The 20,515-nt window shown below is 41.0% G+C and overlaps 1 protein-coding gene and 1 long non-coding RNA gene across 3 annotated transcripts in view; one reads left to right on the top strand and one right to left on the bottom strand.

Annotated features, from left to right (window-relative positions):
• The first annotated feature begins 1,741 nt into the window (after nt 1-1,741).
• The window catches only part of LOC119794008 (max-binding protein MNT-like), a 28,257-nt gene continuing 9,483 nt past the window's right edge, over nt 1,742-20,515 (top strand). Inside the window, exons 1-3 of one of the 2 annotated variants that reach the window (XM_038301341.1) lie at nt 1,745-2,085; nt 18,095-18,791; nt 18,877-18,918. In XM_038301341.1, coding sequence (XP_038157269.1) covers nt 2,013-2,085; nt 18,095-18,791; nt 18,877-18,918 — 812 coding nt within the window. In that variant the 5' untranslated portion in view covers nt 1,745-2,012. Of the gene's footprint in view, nt 2,086-18,094; nt 18,792-18,876; nt 18,919-20,515 lie in introns of both variants that reach the window. The other variant, XM_038301342.1, reaches the window with a different exon arrangement.
• LOC119794009 lies at nt 10,982-13,631 on the bottom strand. The gene is made up of 5 exons (XR_005282170.1): nt 13,568-13,631; nt 12,205-12,338; nt 11,956-12,099; nt 11,240-11,372; nt 10,982-11,142 (listed from the first exon to the last, which is right to left on the bottom strand). It is a non-coding gene; the product is annotated as an uncharacterized LOC119794009 (long non-coding RNA).

Below are 20,515 nucleotides of genomic sequence, written 5' to 3'. Positions count from 1 at the left end.
CATAATCTAGATATGGGTGCATAATGTAGTTTTCACATCAAAAGATGCTCCTACCAGCTGTAGATGCCTGTAGTCTGAAATTAAATATTTCAAAATATCTGCAACCCGTTCCATAACATTGAAATCTATGTCAGAAGTGTAGGTCATTTACAATCGATATATTTATATATAAAATGAAAACAGAAGCATTTATCCAATTACAAAAACAATGCGACTGAAAACAGCCTAGAAATAATAGTTTGGATTCAGCAGGTTTTCAATTAAAATACAATTTATCTAAAGAGAGCATTTAATACAAAAGACTGTAAATTATTAAGCATACACTTCAGGTATACTATGGGTTTGTACTTTAACAGGTCAAAAGTTATCCCAACAACAGACAGGAAATTATAAGTCACCATGGTTACATTTGAGGTGCAGCAGGGGTTGAATTTGGGCCCCAGACTGTTCAAATAGTTCATTGGTTAATTAAGCTCTCGCGAATGACAAAAATATGTGCCATTACAAATAATACCCATATTTTTTACCACTGGGGGGGATTCGCTAAGACGTCCATATACGGTTAAAACAAAAATAAATCTATATTATTGTTTGGCAAAAACATTATCTTTTAATGCAGTTAAAACTAATATGAAATCACTCAGGAAGTATGATTTGGAATCTCTTTTATGTTATTCTCTATGACAGATGTCTTCAACAGTCTAATCAATGAAATTTTCAGTAGATTAGACTTTTTTTTTTATATTCCCCCCTGCAATGTTTTGCCTCTAATTGAAATGTCTTTTAATACACATTAACATAAATTAAACACACTGTAGTAAACAGATAAATGGAGGCATAAATGGAGGCCATCAGTTTGGGGGTTCTTGGCCTGGAAAACACTGAAGACCCCAGCTCTATGACAATAAAATAAACCTAACAATAAAAGAATAATTAGTCCAAGGCTTTGTTACAGGGGCCAGGACCAGTTCTAAAGGGGCACTGGCCCCTAAGGCCCAGTCTTACAACCAATCATGGATATAAAAAAGAAAAAAAGTAAAGTACTCTTTTTTTTTGTAAAGAAATTTTCTTTTTTATTAATCATTTAATGCAATGTAAAATATCACAGCATCATTCCTGTTCATAATAAGACAGGATGATTATAAATTGTTCTTTTATGTCCGTGTTTACTGTGGTAAAATGACAGTACAGACTGCAGTCAGCTGCTCATTCAGATAGGGCCCACTTCCACGCTGTACAGCGGACCACGCCCCTGTTCGTTTGAATGACAGCACTGATCTGGAGACAGCAGGGTGGCCAGTCACGCTCTCGCCATGCAAATAAGCTCCTCGTCGAGCCGGGCGGGTGCCCATGTGGACCAGCACCATGCCTTGTTGTTCTGAGCGCTGATTGGCTGACTGGCTTCTGATCGCTCTGCACGCGCTGCGGGTTAACGGCTGGAGCAAAAGCGCGGAGGATCACCGACGTCATCGGATAACGTTTGTGTGCAAAGCGATGCCACACGTCGATTTGAGTTACTTCTAGATATTTAATCTAAATATTTGTTTTAGTTGTAGGATAAATGTAATAGTTTGACCGCTTAGTTATTGTGAAAAACGTCGGAGAGGTGGCGGTAGGCGTGAAGTGGTCGCCGGGTTTTAGGGGTGGCTGTAGTAGAAGGGCGGGGCAGGAATCCGGGAGGGGCGGAGCTTACCGAGAACACGACTCGCCTTGTTGTGTGTGTATTCTCGCGCTCGCTTCGCCATCTTGTTGCAATCTTTTTTTTCCTTTCCTTTTTTTAAAATACGTAATTGGTGGGGGATCTACTTTCTGTTTGGCTGGATTGGGGAAAAAAAGCTAGCCGCCTGTTTGCTGGAGAACCACACAAGGAGGTTCACACGGGTGTAAGCCCGTGCACGCAACGCTTTATACCGGGGCACTACTTTCATTTACCCTCCCCTCTTTTTTCCTTCCCGGACCACCGGGTTCCCTCCCCCCCTATCCCCCGCCCCTGCCGTCAAGGTTTACGCGAAATGAGTATCGACACACTTTTGGAGGCAGCCAGGTACCTGGAATGGCAAGCCGAGCAACAACAAACCAGACTCGGTGAGTTGAGCAGTAAACTTAGCGGAGCGGAGGGACATTTTGGGAGAGCTGCGGCTGTAGTGTTAAACCTGCCTGTCTGTCTGCTGCTGGGCGGGATCTGAAAGGCTTTCTGCCGCCGATTAAATACCACTTTCACCGGTCAGACTTGTTGGATCATGCATTGATCATTGAACCTGAAGGCGGAAATGGCCAGGAATGTTTTTCTAAACTACCTCTCTGCGCGCCCCTGTATGTATGTGTGTGTGTTTGTGTGTGTGTGTGTCAGCACCCTTGTGACTCACCGTACGCGCGCGCGTCTGCGTGCAAAGGGAAGCATAGCAGAGGATTTCCTTTCAGTACAAATGATCCTTTTAAAAATAATCTGTCTTGGAATCCGAAAGTTAAACCTACTATTTTTTCTTTTATTATTTTAATTATGCGGTGTTAACAATCCATTCTCTCAAGTATTTTATAAAAGCTCATAAATCAACGTTGATCGTACCAGATTGAATATAATGTGATACAACTAATTTAAGTGGATTCGTTTTTATTATGCTGTTTCGGTGGGCACCGGCAGGGCGGTGTCGAGCAGAGAGGCTTGCTCTTTACATAATAGTCTGACATTGCTCAGATATCTTATGACACACACACACGGGCTTCAGGGCGGGGCTCACCCCCCCCTCACGCGCTCCTCTCATTTCTGTTTCTGTTGCGAGGGAACCATTAACAGGGAACGGTCGTTCCTCATTTTGTTTGGAATGGAACCTGATAAGTGGGGCGCAATGTGTGGTGATTAGGTCAAAGGGGGGGTGCTTTGTGTGTCTTGATCCCGCTGATGACGTGTCAGACACCCCTTCCTTTGCTTCATGCCGCGTGCTAAGATCCACCCACACCGACCACGTGCACTACACCCCATCCCCATGACTCCCACAAATACACGCTCTGCGCATGCGCAAACTCGCACATCCATGCTCTTGTGGGCCCCGCCCGTCCCATTCTGTAGGGCTCACATAGTGGAGGGTCAGAGGGAGTCAGTAAGTAGGGCAACTCCCTGTTTATCTCCAGGTATAAACCAGATGAGGATAAGTTTATCAGCTGATAACAAGTCCTGATGAACTGTGCTGTATTTACTCTTTAAGGACCATGTTAGTTGTTTAAAACCCAAGAGCTGATGCTTAGAAATCGGGAGGGACAATACTTTATTTCATATTTTAGTTTTATTCTCTTAAAGAAATAAATTCTGCTTGCTGATAACATCATAAATTGTCCATAATGTAATGTTTTTTTTAAACAATTGACAGTATATGGAAATAAAAATGCTATAACTGTGTAACACATGTGTCACGTGATCATAATTCTCTTTTTAAATTGTTGCAGAAACCCCTAAAGTTGATTTTACTATGAAGTGGAATATTGATTCATACGTGAATTATCTGATTAGAAGACCTTTTGCTTCCCATTCAGGAAGCTTTTTCAATTCAAAATGTCAGGAATAGTTTTAAACTGTATAAAACCTTGAAGTCAACACTATTATCTAAGCAGTTCATGAGGCTATTTAAGAAAAAAAAAACATTTCACATCCTGATCAGTGCATTATACATGCATATTAGTTAAAGGTAATGGCCGCCATTTTTGATTAGGTTATTGGTGCTAGGGTTGTCACATCACAAAAGAGTGTAAAGTCTATTTGAATACCCAGAGAAATATTCAATATTTGATACCAAATTTGATAGCATGGAGATAAATGATTTAAGGAATCATTTCATTCCTTGATCATTTTGAAGTACGAAATGATTTAAGGAATCATTTTGTAGTTCAAGGACTTACATAATGTTTGATATGTTTATCATGAAAAATGTGCCCTCTATTCACCTCAATGTGGAGCATTCTTTCTCAACAGAATCAAGGATACTAATTACATCATTGTGGAAATGAATGCAAAATAAATAACCCAAATAAAACCCAAACTGACAATTTTTTAATGTTGTCTGAGGTATTATTATATCTGCAGATATTCCAGATGTCTAAATTTAACAATCGCATAAATAAGCAAAAGTTGATTTTAGTATCCTTAGCATGCCAAATGACTATGTATCCAGATACAGCGTTTATGAATATTGATTCACTGAAAAGTATTAATTTTTTTTACCCTATTGGGGAAATATAAGCCCTAAAGCACCTAAATCTCACATATAATGTATTTATTTGAATTATGTTTCTGAAGCATTTCATAATTAAACTCAGATTCAGGCAAGTTGACTCTTTTTTATTTTGCACAGACTGTTGGCCTTTATCAATCTGAAGTGACTATGAAAGACCTTCTTAAGATGGATATTATTTCCTATAGTCGCAAAACAGTCCATTCTTTGTGTAACATAGAAACTTACTTTAAATCAATGGTTATTTTTTTTTTTTTTTTTAGTATTCATTAGTGTAATTTACAGCTCACATTTCAGTTGTACATGATATGAGATAAATGCTCTATGCTAATGTTTAACATGCATCACAATACTCTACATTTGTAAGTCAAATTAAATAGTCAATAGTAAAATAATGAGTCAATTTAATGTCTGGGTTTACAGCTACAATCTCTCATCTAAACACTAAATGATGATAAACAGAGCAAATTGAGCAGAAAGGTGAACTTTTATTATTTTTGGCATGTCATCGTGACGACGGTATCCAGTGGTGCAGGTTCTCTTAGGAGTGAACGGTTTTCCCAGCTGAAAGGAAATTGCACCATCAGGGCTTTGCCGAGTCATGCAGAACTGAAACCAAAGTGTTTCCTGATATTCGACCAGGCCTTTTGATTGTTTGGTGCAGTTCTTTTATAAAGTGTTGGAACTGTTTGGGAGGCACAGACAGATTTGAGAAATCCCTGGGATCCTCTGATTTTTTTATTTTTATGTAACCGTTTCCATGGTAACACACACATCCCTCTGAGCCTGGTGCTGCAGTGTTCACTGGCTGCTCACTTCGCATCGCTGTGCAGGCGTGTGTTGTGGGAAGCTTCTGTGTGCATGTTTAATTTCTTCAATGCTTTAGATTCCTGCTCACTTTCAGGACGCGGCAGTGCGAGTGGTTTTCCACCCCCACTGAGTGTCTCCTTGTTGATCAGTGTCCTGAAGTCGCCCAGGGCTGGAGCCGTGTTCAGTGCTGGAGTCGTCCAATCACAGAGCTGATCTCTGGTCAAACACAGCTTCTCTTGTTTTTCTACCCACTCCCTTTCCCCTATGATGTCATTCCTTGTTTGTGTTTGTTTGCACAAAGTGTTGTAAAGTTGACTTTACAGACCGGATGACATTGCTAGGGTTAGCCAGGGTTTGCTTAGGTCATTTAATGGCCATTATTTAACTAGCTGTAATCTTCAGTGTTTTCTAATGTTTTCTCCCAGTTCCTAAGAAGAATTTGCATTCATTAAACATCACTGTGTTTCCTCAGACATTAAGATAACTACAATAATTTAACTTTATTGATGTCACAATGGAGAAATTTACCTATGCTTTTAACCCAGCCCCTTGGAGAGGGGCTGCCATTGTGTGGCGCCCGGGGAGCAGTTTGCTCAGGAACTCAGAGTGGCAGCTGTGGCGATCGCACAGGGTTCTTTGAGCCCTCTCGGAGCGCAAGCACACTGTTCTAACTCTCCTTAGATTTACCCATGACAGCGCCGTACATGATTGTAATGTGGACAGACATTATGCCTGCTTACCGAAAGTGTGTAAAGTAATAATCCAAACAGGTTACGATTGTGCTGGTGTTCTTTCAGATCAGCATAACCCGTCACAGCATACCCATAGTCAGTACGCATGCCCAAGACCTCAGATTTGTGTTTATCCCTTTAGTTATGTACGAAAAACAGACTTTAAACTATGTCAATGGGCATGTATCCCTTTAGTCATGTACAAAAAAAAAAAACATTTAAGGTTAGGTCGCCATACGCTTCAAAAACAAAAAAAAAACTAAGTAATTAAATTGTTTTTTTGTACATTGCTAAAGGGAAATATTCGCTTTGAGGTATTTTTCCAACAAAACTGAAGGTATAAATGGGTATTGACTATGGGTATGTTGGTCTAACCAGGTATGCTCATCTGGATTTTTTTTATTATCCACAGTTTGCCAAATAGCTCAGTCAGATCAGGAGGAAAGTGTGTAAATGTGACTTTTCTTGCCTCATATTAGCAGGCTTTAATCTTAGGATGTTTGAACAAATAAATGTATTCTCATATACACCTGTTTATTTGTTGGTGTCTGTTCTGCTGGAAGATGAACCTCCATTCTGTCCATAGAAGGGCTGCACAATTTTTGTTAAATAACTGAGTTGCAATTGCAATTTTTAGGGATGCACGATATAATCGGCCCCCTATCGGTATCGGCCTGTATTGGCCTTAAAACTGAATATCGGACATCGGCCACCCCACCGATACTTAACCCGATATTTGATCAGCAGTTTCTAAAGTCTTAAAAAAAAAAAAAATACTACTGCTTCTTCTTCCTCAAAAACTTCTTTTTTACAGACTTAAAAACTTCTAAAGACGAAGGGAAAAAATATTGATACATTAAAATATCACACTGTCTTCATATGCTGATATATTGCCATTTAAAAACACCATATCAATCTCTTTTACTAATGAAATATTACTATATGTCATCATTATGCTACGAAATCCCCCGAAAATTCACGAAATGTTGCCATATTTTTATATGTTGATATATTGACGCGGTATCGATCTATTTTACTAACAAAATCTCAGAAGAATTTGCAAAATATCACGAGAGTTTGTAACAGAACAATTAAATTTCACGAGATTTTGAAAGTAAAATAGATCGATACCGCGTTTTTAAAAATCAATTTGATATCAGCATATAAAAATATATTTGAGTATATTATTTATAAGTGTCAGAAATGGATAACAAAACTGCTATTTTCAATGACTACTTATTTTTGTCCAGCTTTAACATCAGTATCGATATCGGTTATCGGCTACATGAGTTTTAAAATATCGGCATATCGGATATCGGCCAAAATCCCAATATCGTGCATCCCTAGCAATTTTATTTAAATTTTCCTCTGCAGTTAGCAGCACATTCAACTTAAAGAATTGGTGTCTTTGTCTCGTTAAATACAACCTTACCTAAAAACAGGAACCTCTGGGAATTGGAAATTGCCTTTAAAAAAAATTCAGTCATATTGCAAATGTAGCCGTTTTCTGAAGACTTATGCGGCTTCAGACTGGTTGTTTTGATTTTTAAAGATAGATTTTTAGCTCCATTGATCTTCCCATTACCTCCAACTTAGTCTTGCTGATAAAAAGCACCACCATATCGCTATACCGTCATATTTAATCAAATTGTGTTTAAAGTACAGGGTTAGTTTTTCAGTGCATTGACTTTTACATGCTTGATTTGAACTCTTAAAGGAATAGTACACCCAAAACATGATTAGCCTTCATTTTCTACTCACCCCCATGCTGAACAACACTCTGGAGTACTTTTTTGATATCTCAAATGCATCTGGAGATCTGGGAGGCTTCTTGCTGTCTGCTGACATTCAAATAATGGAGGTCTATTGCGCCCGAGACAGAAAGGTCCATAAAAGTCCACAAAAAACGTGTCAATATTCCTCCATACTGCTCGTCCAATGTATTCCAAGTGTCCTGAGTGGGTAGCATCCAGAATTTACTCGAAACGAAATCATTTAGAATGTTTTTAGAGCATAAACAGTAGTGTATAGGATTTCCTAAAAGCGCGCTCACGACGCTACGGAAACCGCGGCAGACCAAACCAGATGAAAGTGCGCATTCAGCTCGGCAAAGAACTCATGCTCTTCCTCAAAACTGAAGTCCTCAGACATTTTTCTTTCGTTGTTTCTTTCTTTGCACAGGTAAACAGCACATTTCTTCTTCTACGCTTGCATTATCGGCAGAGCAGACGCTGAATGCGCACTTTCATCTGGTTTGGTCTGCCGCGGTTTCTGTAGCGTCGTGAACGCGCACGCACGCGCTTTCAGGAAATCCTATACACTACTGTTTATGCTCTAAAAACATTCTAAATGACTTCGTTTCGAGTAAATTATGGACGCTACCCACTCAGGACACTTGGAATACATTGGACGAGCAGTATGGAGGAATATTGACACGTTTTTTGTGGACTTTTATGGACCTTTCTGCCTCGGGCGCCATAGACCTCCATTATTTGAAAGTCAGCAGACAGCAAGAAGCCTCCCAGATCTCCAGATGCATTTGAGATATCAAAAAAGTACTCCAGAGTGTTGTTCAGCATGGGGGTGAGTAGAAAATTCAATTCAATTCAGTTTATTTATATAGCGCCAAATTCACAACACATGTCATCTCAAGGCACTTTACAGTTCAACCAGATCATACAGTCAAATTGATACAAAGTTTTCTATCTAAGGAAAACCAGTTGATTGCATTGACTCATTGACTCAAATACAATCCCCCACACTAAGCATGCTTGTAGCGACAGTGGAGAGGAAAAACTCCCTTTTAACAGGAAGAAACCTCCAGCAGAACCAGGCTCAGTGTGAGCGGCCATCTGCCGAGGCCGACTGGGGTTCAAGGAGACAGAAGCAGAGATACAAAAAGCAGCTGTAAAAGGCGGCCCCGTCCAGGAAACACACAGCCAGGCAGACGAGCTCCAAGGCAGCTCCCATGCCAGAGGACGAAGAGAGCACATCCACTCAGTCACAGTCAGAGAAACAGGACCACACTGGAAAACAGGCCGATCTCCAACATCTATAAACAAGGGTGTTGATGGAAGCAGCACAGCTGATGTTTCTTTCCAGGATGACGTCACAGCCAAACAGGAAGAGACGAGGCAAAGCTACTCTGAGGAAAAGCAGAGAGAGCAGAAGGTTAGAGATTGAACTGACAGATTCTGTAGAATAGGAGAACAGAGAGAGAATGAAGCAGAATGATGAAATGGGGGTCCCTATGTCCTCCAAAAGTCTAAGCCTATAGCAGCATAACTATAGAGATTGCTCAGGATAACCTGAGCCACCCTAACTATAAGCTTTATCAAAAAGGAAAGTTTTAAGCCTAGCCTTAAAAGTAGACAGGGTGTCTGCCTCACGGACTAACACTGGTAGTTGGTTCCACAGGAGAGGAGCCTGATAACTAAAAGATCTGCCTCCAATTCTACTTTTAGAAATTCTAGGAACCACTAGTAAACTTGCAGATTGAGAGCGAAGTGCTCTGTTAGGAACATAAGGAACAATCAGATCTCTGATATAAGATGGAGCTTGGCCATTTAAGGCTTTATATGTGAGAAGGAGGATTTTAAATTCTATTCTTGATTTAACAGGAAGCCAATGAAGAGAAGCCAGGATAGGCGAGATATGATCTCTCTTTTTAATTTTCATTAGAACTCTGGCTGCAGCATTTTGGATCAGCTGAAGGCTTTTAACTACAGTTTGTGGACTTCCTGATAGTAAAGAATTACAATAGTCCAGCCTTGAAGTAACAAATGCATGGACTAGTTTCTCAGCATCACCCCTGGACAGGATATTTCTAATTTTTGCAATGTTCCTCAGATGAAAGAAGGAAATTCTAGAAACCTCTTTGATATGGGATTTAAATGACAGGTCCTGATCAAAAATAACACCAAGATTTTTTACTTTATTATCTGAAATCAGTTTAATCCCATCCAAATGAAGTGACTGGCTAATCAGTTTCTTTTTCAGAGACTCTGGTCCAAAGACTATAACTTCTGTTTTGTCTGCATTCAGAAGCAGAAAGTTAAGAGTCATCCAGGTTTTTATGTCTTCAAGACATGCCTGTAATCTATGTAATGGGTTAGCTTCATCTGGATTTATAGACAGATATAGCTGGGTATCATCAGCATAACAGTGGAAATTAATCCCATGCTGTCTAATAATTCTACCAATTGGGAGCATGTATAAAGTAAAGAGAATTGGTCCTAGCACTGATCCCTGTGGGACTCCACAGGTAACCTTTGAGCGTGTTGAAGATCTATCATTAACATGAACAAACTGAATTCGATCAGATAGATAAGATTTAAACCAGTCTAGTGCTGTTCCTTTAATTCCAACAAAATATTCAAGTCTTTCTAAAAGAATATTATGGTCAACTGTATCAAATGCAGCACTAAGATCCAACAGGACGAGCACAGATACAAGTCCATTATCTGAGGCCATGAGAATATCATTAGTGACTTTCACCAGAGCTGTTTCAGTGCTATGATGAGCTCTAAAGCCAGACTGAAACTCTTCAAAAAGTTCATTATGGTGGAAGTGATCGCAAACTTGTTTGGCAACTACTTTCTCAAGAATTTTGGATAAGAAAGGAAGATTGGATATAGGTCTATAATTGACCAAGTCATCTGGGTCAAGAGACGGTTTCTTAAGCAGAGGTTTAATTACAGCAACCTTAAAAGCTTTACACTGTAAAAAAAAATCCGTTGTTTTTACGGTAAAAAACTGGCAGCTGTGGTTGCCAGAATAATCCCGTAGAAAATACAACAAAACTGTTAACAACATTACGGAACAACTTGTACATTTTACTGGGATTTAATGTACAATAAATTATGACAAAATGTACATTTTGCAGTTATTCAATGTACAATAAGCAGTTTTAGGACGTGAAATTTACAAGTTGTTTTGTAATGTTGTTTACATTTGTACTGTATTTTTAACGGGGTTATTCTGGCAACCACAGCTGCCAGTTTTTTTCCGTAAAAACAACATTTCTTTTTAAAGATGTTTACATTTGTACTGTATTTTTAACAAAATCATTCTGGAAAAACAACAGGATATATATATATATTACAGTCTTACTATCTACATTGCTTCAAATTACTTCTAAATGAAAAGTCAGGCTGTAACAAACCACTCGTCAGACAATATACAATTCACAATAATGCAAATTTATTGTTGAAAAAATAATGAGAAAGAGATCATTAGTGTGTGTGTGTGTGTGTGTGGTCGCACTTGTGTTTGTGAGAGAGAGGGATTGTGAGTGAATAAATGTGAACCTTGTTAATATAGAGCCACGAAAAAAGGTGATATAGGTGTTCATCGGCTCCATCACTTTGAAGGAACACCTAGGGGAATAGAGAAGAGAAACAAACAATAATCTCCACTAGTTTCATTAGCAAAGTCAGCAATAATCAAAGATAACAGTAGCACTAGCACACACACCTTTTTAAACAGCTCGCCATTCATGGAGAGCTTGAGAATCACGGTAAAGGCTTGATTAACATGCAACTGCATTGCTTCTAGAAGAACATCTAGAGAAACATATGGGTGTTCACTGTCGCGGTGACTTGAACAACTAATGGAATAGAGAAGAGAAAGAAATACATAATCTCCATTAGTTTCATTAGTAAAGTCAGTCAATAATCAAGGACAACATTAGCATTAGCACACGTACACTGAACACGTGGGAATTATGTTCAATGCATCCAGAAAGTATTCACACCCCTCTCAATGTTTCACAATTTGTTGCATTGCAGTCATCTCCTTCAGTCAAATAAGTTTATTTTTTTCTCCTTGATCTAGACTCAGTGATCCATAATGACAGCTAGGGTGTGAATACTTATGCCCATGTGGATATTTCAGTTTTTTTAACGATTTGCCAAAACTTCAACAATTCTGTATTTTGCTGTCATTATGGGGCACGGATCCTAGATCAGGGAGAAAAAATAAACTTATTTGACTGAAGGACATGACTGCAATGCAACAAATGCTGAAACATTGAGAGGGGTGTGAATACTCTCTGGATGCATTGAACATAATTCCCACGTGTTCATTCATAGTTTTGATGCCTTCAACGAGAATCTACAATGGAAATAGACATGGTAATAAAGGAAACATTGATTGAGAAGGTGTGTCCAAACTTTTGGCCTGTACTGTACCTTTTCAAACAGCTCGCCATTCATGGTTGAAAAGGTCATGAACCAAGTTACAGAAGCTTAGATTAACATGCAACTGCATTGCTTCTAGAAGAACATCTAGAGAAACATATGGGTGTTCACTGTTGCAGTCACTTGAAGGAACAACTAATGGAATAGAGAAGAGAAAGAAATACATAATCTCCATTAGTTTCATTAGTAAAGTCAGTCAATAATCAAGGACAGCAGTAGCATTAGCACTAGCACACATACCTTTTTAAATAGCTTGCCATTCATGGTCTGAGAAGTCCTGAATCAAAGTAAGGACTCTTGGATTCACATGGAGCCATTTTGTTTTTGTTTGTTCCACTTTCGTCCCCTTCTCCGGATTAATAGAGAAGAAACATCTAGGTTAACAGAAGAGAGAAGAAACACATATACCACTATAAATGATACAACCATCTCAACCAGTCAAATCAGTACAAAGGAAAAGACAAAAAAGGTGAGAATATGGGTTACAGTTTTCCATTAATTAAAGTTTAACTGGTAGGCGGGGAGCTAAGGGGCCAACCGTGTACCCCCCACATAATGCAACTTTAAAAATATATATATATTATTAAAGGTCTCATCATGCTTAACATGAATCAGAATGTTTACATTGAAAATTTTGCACTACATGTTTCAGGTAGTCAGTGTATTTCCAAACATTGCAAATTGCATTGCATCTTCCCCTAGTTCATGGAGAGTCATGTTCCTGTAATACGTTTCCATTGCATTTTCAATGTACGGAAATACATTGACTACCTGAAACATGTAGTGCAACCCAAAATGTTCAGTGTTAACATTCTGATTCATGCTCAGCATGGTCAGACTTTGGTCACCAATTTAGGTAACATTTTAACATGTCAGTAACCCCAGGCTCACACCGACTCCGGTCTTACCGTTGCGGTGCGGTGGGTGCGGCGCCGCAGTGATTCCAAGTCATTAAAAAGACGTAAACCTCTCTCACCGGCTGCTGAGCTGTCCGGCTGCGGTTACCGAGACACTCCGGCGCTGCAGAAAATTCCGCAAGAAAGCTATCCTTGCGGCGTGCCGGAGCCCTCCGCAACAAGCTCTCGCAAAAATCCTTTATTTGGGCCGTGTTATCGCGTGAAGTTACGTGAACTCAAGTGAACTTCTGTTAAATCTCCGGACCTGTTGCCGGAGCCGCAGAGCCGCACCGCACCGTAGTCAAAAGGGCGGTGTGAGAGGGGGTGTGCGGGAGTTGCGGTCTCCGTCGGCTCGGTAACTGCACCGGAGCCAGTGTGAGCAAGGGGTGACTCGTAGCTCAAGTGTAAAAACAAGTGTGTGTACTATATGTATGCAAATGAAAAAAAAACATCTGAAAAAAACTGAAACAATTAAGAGATAGAGGTCAGTGTGTGAATGAGAGAGCATGTGTTCAGTCTTTGGAAGGCAGGTGTGTGTGTGTGTGTGTGAGAGTGTTCATGTGAATGTGTGAGTGAGTGTGTGAGAGAATGAGTGGGGGTATTTGAAATTAACAGCTGAGACAAAAACAATTACAGATGATGCATGAACATAATTTAAATTAGAAATGAAGAAATTTGGGATATATTTGTGAGTGAGGGTAACTTACCACATACAACAATGGTGGGAGTCAAGGGCACTCTGTTCATGTCCACTTCTCTAGCCAGGCAAGTATCCTCCACATAATGGAACATCACAACCCTACAATGCAACACAGAACCTTTTAACGTGTGCAATGTTCTCCCGCAAAAATGACAATGAATCATGTCGTGGGGAGCTTGAAACAGGCTAAATAGCTATTAGCTGCTAGCAGCCAGTAGCAACGTGAAGTTCGCCTATCAGCCAGTGAAATCAATAAAAACGCGCCGTTTTGTTTCACAAAATTGTCTTTTGATTTAACCTGATGCTAGAACCAGAGACATTACTTACTGAATCATGGCGTGGGGAGCTTGAAACAGGCTAAATAGCTATTAGCTGCTAGCAGCCAGTAGCAATGTGAAGTTCGCCTATCAGCCATTGAAATCTATAAAAACGCGCTGTTTTGTTTCACAAAATTGTCTTTTGACTTAACCTGATGCTAGAACCAGAGACATTACTTACTCAAACTTGGTGTCTGTTAAGTGCCACTGCCACAGAGCCGAACACGCACGTGTTACCAACCTAGCTAGTAGCCACTGCGTGGGACGCTGACGCTGATGCGCAAATACAGCCTGTGAATGGGCGGAGCTAACATTGAACCAAAATAATTTGATATTCTCCTGCAAAGAACAAAGTATTTGTAAAATAAACTAACCTACATAGCAGGAATAAACAGAAAATAGAATTGTTTACTTACCAATGATTGGTTCCATGAAAAATTCCAATATATGTAGAGCAGCGAATCAATTCAATAAGTCCTCTTCCAGATGGCCATGGTTTGATTCAGCTGTGTTTTCCATTCAAATATCATGGATAGGCATCCCGTGTTAACTAGACCTACATAAAGCTTCCCTTTCCTAATTTATTCAAAAAAAAAAGTATTGTCTTTTCAACACATTAACAGTTTTATTTGGTTTAGAGTTTTACGAAATGGTAAACAAAATTAGGTTAGGGATCAGTCGAAGCGCAGCCCAAAGACCCCTTATGATGAGTACCATTAATGGACTCAGTGCTCTCTGACTGTGGGATTCCAGAGGTAGCTGATTGGTAACGGCAGTCCAAGCGACAAGCGGCTCGGGCGGTTGCCGAGGCAACAACTCGTTTTATGAAATGTGCCAAAGGGCCTAGGCCACTGACTTTTATTTAACAGGGCAATGATGTAATTTTAACTGTATGACTTTTTTTTGGCATTACAGTTAATTTGTGTTTAAATTACATTAATTTGCTAATTATACAAAAAATTCTGATCTATTCAACATATTCTTACTGTAAAATGAACAGTTTTATTTGGTTAGGAGTTTTACAGTTTATCATTGTAAATTACACAATGCTTCATTGTTTTTGCATCTAAAGTTTTTTTATGTCATGATTTTACAGGAATTTACTGTTAATTCTACGGATATTATTTACAGTGTAGGTACATATCCCTGTAACAGAGATAGATTAATCACATCTAAAATGGAGGAGGAGATCAAAGGGAATACCTCCTTAAATAACCTGGTTGGAACTGGATCTAACATACAAGTTGAAGGCTTAGATGAAGACAATAATTTTGCTAATTCAGAGAGTTCAACTGGATCAAAGCAGTCTAAACCCGGTTCAGATTCCATGACTACCTCAGGTACAATCGCGGATAGAGGAGTGCTTATGATCTTATTTTTAATAAGATCAATCTTATTTATAAAGAATCCCATAAAATCATTGCTGCTAAGAGCAGGTGGAATGGACGGTTCAACAGAGCTATGGCTCTGGGTGAGTTTGGCAACTGTATTAAAAAGAAATCTAGGATTATTCTTATTCTCTTCTATTAATGAGGAGAAGTATGCTGCTCTTGCTTTACAAAGGGTCCTCTTATACAGCAGTAAATCATTTTTCCAGACTAGGAAGGACTCTCGCAGGCCTGTGGAGCGATATTTTCTCTCCAGTTTCCTAGCATTTTGCTTCAAAGTATGCAGCTCTGCATTAAACCAAGGAGCAAGCTTTCTATTTTTAATGGTTTTCATTTTCAAAGGAGCTGCGTTGTCTAAGGCAATAAGCAGAGAACTAGCAACCCCATCAACAAAATCATCAACCTGTGAAGGGGAATAAGCTAAGCTTTTGCACTCTGCAGCACTGCTCAGTGACACAGAGGAGAGAGAAAGTGAAGCAGATTCTTTAAAATTTATAACTGCACTATCTGATAAAGATCTACTAAAATTGAACCTTCTTTTGGGGGAGGAGAACTCTGTTAAAGTAATCCTGAAGGTTATTAGAAAGTGGTCAGAGAGGACAGGGTTGTGAGGAAATACTGTTATTTCTTCACATTCTATGCCGTATGTCAGCACAAGATCCAAAGTATGAAGATGAGAATGCGTGGGACTATTCACATTTTGAACAAAGCCAATAGTGTCTAAGATAGCATTAAAGGCTGCTCTTAAGCTATCGCCTTCAATGTCAGCATGGATGTTAAAATCTCCCACTATGATGACCCTGTCAGTATTTAATACCAAATCAGAAAGGAACTCTGAAAACTCATCTAAAAATTCAGAGTAAGGACCTGGTGGACGATACAAAGTTACAAAAAGAAGAGGTTTTCTTGCCTTGAAATTTGGATCAGGGAAATTAAGGGTTAAATGTTCAAAAGAGTTGTAGGTATTAATTGTTTTGGGAGTAATCAGTAAGTCAGACTGGAAGATTGTTGCTACTCCTCCTCCTCGCCCAGAACTTCTGGGGATGTGAAAATTTAAATAGCTTGAAGGAGTTGCCTCATTTATGCTCACATAATCCTCTTGCTGCAGCCAGGTTTCTGTAAGGCAAAACAAGTCAATGTGATTATCACAAATCAAGTCATTAACTAGTAGACTTTTAGAGGAAAGCGATCTTATGTTAAACAGACCGCATTTAATTGTTTTAACTTTTTCCCCAATTGGAGTTATTTTGATTTTAATTAGATTATCATGATTTACTCCTTTGGGAATCTTTGCTAATTTATTAGATTTTGGTCGTGGGCAAGACACTGTCTGGATGGAGTAAAGAGTGGGTAACAGTAGAGAAGCTGCAGAGATGTGTGTTAAACTACAACTCTGCTTCCTGGTCTGCACCCTGGGTGGTCAGGGTTTTGGAGGACTAATAAATGTGGCCAGATTCCTAGAAAGAAGAGCTGCACCATCCAAAGTGGGATGGATGCCGTCTCTCCGAATCAGACCAGGCTTTCCCCAAAAGGATTGCCAATTATTAATGTAGCCCACGTTGTTTTCAGGGCACCACCTAGACAACCAGCGGTTGAATGACGACATGCGGCTAAACATGTCATCACTGGTCAGATCAGGGAGGGGACCAGAGAAAATTACGGAGTCCGACATTTTTTTGGCAAACTTACACACCGAAGCAACACTAATTTTAGTGACCTCCGATCGGCGTAACCGGGTGTCATTACCACCAGCTTGAATAACAATCTTACTGTATTTAACCTTATCCTTAGCCAGTAGTTTCAGGTAGGATTTGATGTCGCCCGTTCTGGCCCCCGGCAAACATTTGACTATGGTCCCTGGTGTCTCTAATGCCACGTTTCTGACTATGGAGCTGCCAATCACCAGAGTGGGCTTCTCAGTGGGTGTGTCACTGAGTGGGGAAAACCGGTTAGAAACGTGAACGGGTTGGTGGTGACCAGTGGGCAGAGATCCACGACTACGCTTTCTGCGTACAGTTACCCAATCGCCTGGCTGCTCAGGCACTTTTGGAGGACAGCTACGTGGGGGGCCTACTTTAACTCCTGGATGTTCAACAGCCTGAAGCCTGGATTCTAACTCTGACACCCTCGCCTCCAAAGCTACAAAAATACTACACTTATTACACATCCCATTATCACTAAAGGAGGCAGAGGAATAACTGAACATCTGACACAGAGAGCAGGAGAGAGGAGAGGAAGAAGGAAGAGTTGGAAAAGAGTCAAGGGAGGGAGAGAGAGAAGCCATAGCAATGCTAAGCTAGCGCTAGCCTAGGCTAGCTACTCCTTGCTATCAGAAATAAAACCGTGTGAAACTGACAAGTGCTCAGTAGAAAAGTGCAGCAGAAGGTGCTATGTTTTAAAGTAGTCAGTTAGAGTTACTTAGATACAGAGATATCACAGAGAAAATAACTTAACTTCAGATGGAGATCCTCTGAACAGCTGCACACTCAGTTAATCCAAACAGGAAGTGAACAGGTCCAAAACAAATGAAGAAAATGAAGGCTAATCATGCTTTGGGTGTACTATTCCTTTAAGGACACGTGACAAAGTTTAAAATTAACCTTTTTCAACTTTCTCTCAGTTTAATGGCTGTCCTGATATTTACTTTAATCTGAGCTGATTCCTCCAGGGCTTCTATAGGCCTCTTGGTGATGATTGCTCTCTCTGTCAGTCCTATCAGTTCAGAGTCATAATCTTGATAGATATGCAGCTGAGAGCTCATGATGTTGTTTTGTGCAGAAATGACCTCTGAGATCTTCCCTGACAGAGTTGTCTTTTGTTCTCCTGCAGAGGACGAGCCGTGTAAAGAGAAGGAGGCCGTCAGCACACAGGCCAAGTCTAAACATGTGGAACTTGTGGCGTCTCCTCTGCCTGTCAGAGCCAACCACAATGCTTGGGCCGACGACGCTCAGCGCCAGCAGCCGCATCTCCCTCCTGCCCCGCCGCCCCATGCCCTCCCACCTTCACAAGTTCCCATTGCGGTCATCCCAATGGTCCCAGTCGTCAATGCGACGCCATCTGTCCCCCCCCTTCCACTTATGACGCCGATTGCAGCGGCTGCAACGTCGCTCAGCAGCCCCCTGCCTGTCAAGCAGGAGAGCATCTCCCCCTCTCCGGAGCAAAAGCCGCCGCCAGCCTCTCATCAACTGTTGTGCTCCTCCCAGATCAAAATGGAATCCGTCCAGCAGCAAATGGACATAAAGCCCACTCTGTCACAGCCTCAGGTACAGATTCAATACCCAGCCTCTCATCACCTGTTGTGCTCCTCCCAAATCAAAATGGAACCCGTCCAGGAGCAAATGGACATAAAGCCCACTCTGTCACAGCCTCAGGTACAGATTCAATACCCAGCCTCTGTTAATACCAACGGCTCTGGCTCCCATCATGCACTGGTTCCCCATCACGCTCTACCCACGCCTCAGCCCCGCCCTAACGGAGTGACGATAGAGGATATGAGTGGGATGGAGGTGAAGAGGAGACCTGGAGGGTGAGTTTATGTCTCCGAACGCTGTAACTTGTTTAACTTCTGGAGTCGGTTCATGTTTAGATTTCATCATTTACATTTTTTGCAGAGCGGGAACCAGAGAAGTGCATAATAAGCTGGAGAAGAACAGGTGAGTCTAGATATAGATTTCTGCTGCAGCTGGTTTGAAATCTTCAAGAGTTAAGCTTGACTATTGCATCCAGGTATATAGAATGGTGTCTGTGAAAATTACAAACTTTACTGGGGCTGACCACTTATCTCTATTTATTCAGTGAATTACTGATTGCCCGTTGATAGTACGGGGTTGAAGTCAAGCCACCGGCCGCCATATTGGTGCTCCCTAGTTAGCCCGATCCCAATATAAACAATGCGTGCGCTACAGCAGCCAACAAAGATGATGTTTTCATATTCAGGGAAACGTAATACTTTTAAAATAAAGATAAATTCATCACTTTGACACACACAGGTGTTTCATAGCATCAGTAGATTACTTTAACTTACCGTATTTTCACGACTATAAGGCGCACTTAAACGTCTTTTTTTTCCCTCAAAATGTGCAGTGCGCCCTATGGTGCGGTGCGCCCTATGTGTGTTGTAACTGCGACTTTTGAGACCACCTCATTGAGGAGATGATGAAAGAGTGGCTGAATGTAAGGAGACCAGGTGTTTTTTTTCCATATCATCACCATCGCTGTTAATATGTGACTCCATGCGTGCCCATCTCACAGCTGATGTGAAAAACATGGGGAAACAAATTAACCCTGTGCTCGCTGTTCAACCGCTGGACATCGGTGTGAACCGGACCCAGCAGGTGCAGCAGAAGCAGCGAGTTTACATGCAAAGTCAATGGTTGACGCGCGTATAGGCGCAGCAAAAGGTCCTGCAGCGCGTTTTGAGCAGCAGGTGCAGCGTCGGGAGCGTTTAAGCATCTGACGCACCGCCAACGCGCTGCTGCTGCTCGAGATGGAAAAATTGAAGTTTTGCTGCTGGACGCGCAGCATCAACCAATCAGAGAAGCTGATCTGGGAGCTGACAGCGAGACAGACACAGCGCTCTGATGACATATTATATTAAATGAAAAAGGCTGGATGGATGAGGAAATGATGAAAGTGTGGCTGAGGCAGGTGTATGTGAGGAGACCAGGTGGTTTTTTCCACGCATCACCATCGCTGCGTGCCCATCTCACAGCCGATGTGAAAAAAAGGTGAATCAAATGAACGCTGTGCTCGCCGTTATCCCGGGGGGTCTGACAAAGGAACTTCAACCGCTCGACATCAGTGTGAAGCGGCCGTTCAAAGTAAGGCTGCGAGCGGCGTGGGAGGGATGGATGACAGACGGAGACCACAGTTTCACGATAAGTGGAAGGCAGCGCCGGGCGAGTTACGCCACCGTTTGCGGATGGATTGTAGATGCTTGGACTAACGTGTCTGCTGGCTCTATTGTTCAAGCTTTTGCAAAAGCCGGCATTATTTCTGAGGAGCCGCGCTGCACGGAAAGTGACTCTGACAGCGAAGAAGGGGAAATTGGCATGTCTGATTTAGTGCAGCTGTTTTATTCAGAAACAGAGGATGATGACTTTGATGGGGTTGATTAATACTTTGTAATAAATACATGAATAAAGCACAAACATACTCAGTTTTGCTCCCGCTCTATTTTTCTACCTGAAAACTTAATTCAACAGCAGCCTCTGGGCGGGTCTCCTCCTCTTCACCGCGGTGGCTGGCAGG

This window comes from Cyprinodon tularosa, unplaced genomic scaffold, assembly GCF_016077235.1.
Source record: "Cyprinodon tularosa strain WSP-4 unplaced genomic scaffold, ASM1607723v1 ctg466, whole genome shotgun sequence".
In the NCBI taxonomy this organism is placed as follows: Eukaryota; Metazoa; Chordata; class Actinopteri; order Cyprinodontiformes; family Cyprinodontidae; genus Cyprinodon; species Cyprinodon tularosa.
This window is presented reverse-complemented; position numbering and strand designations above follow the sequence as displayed.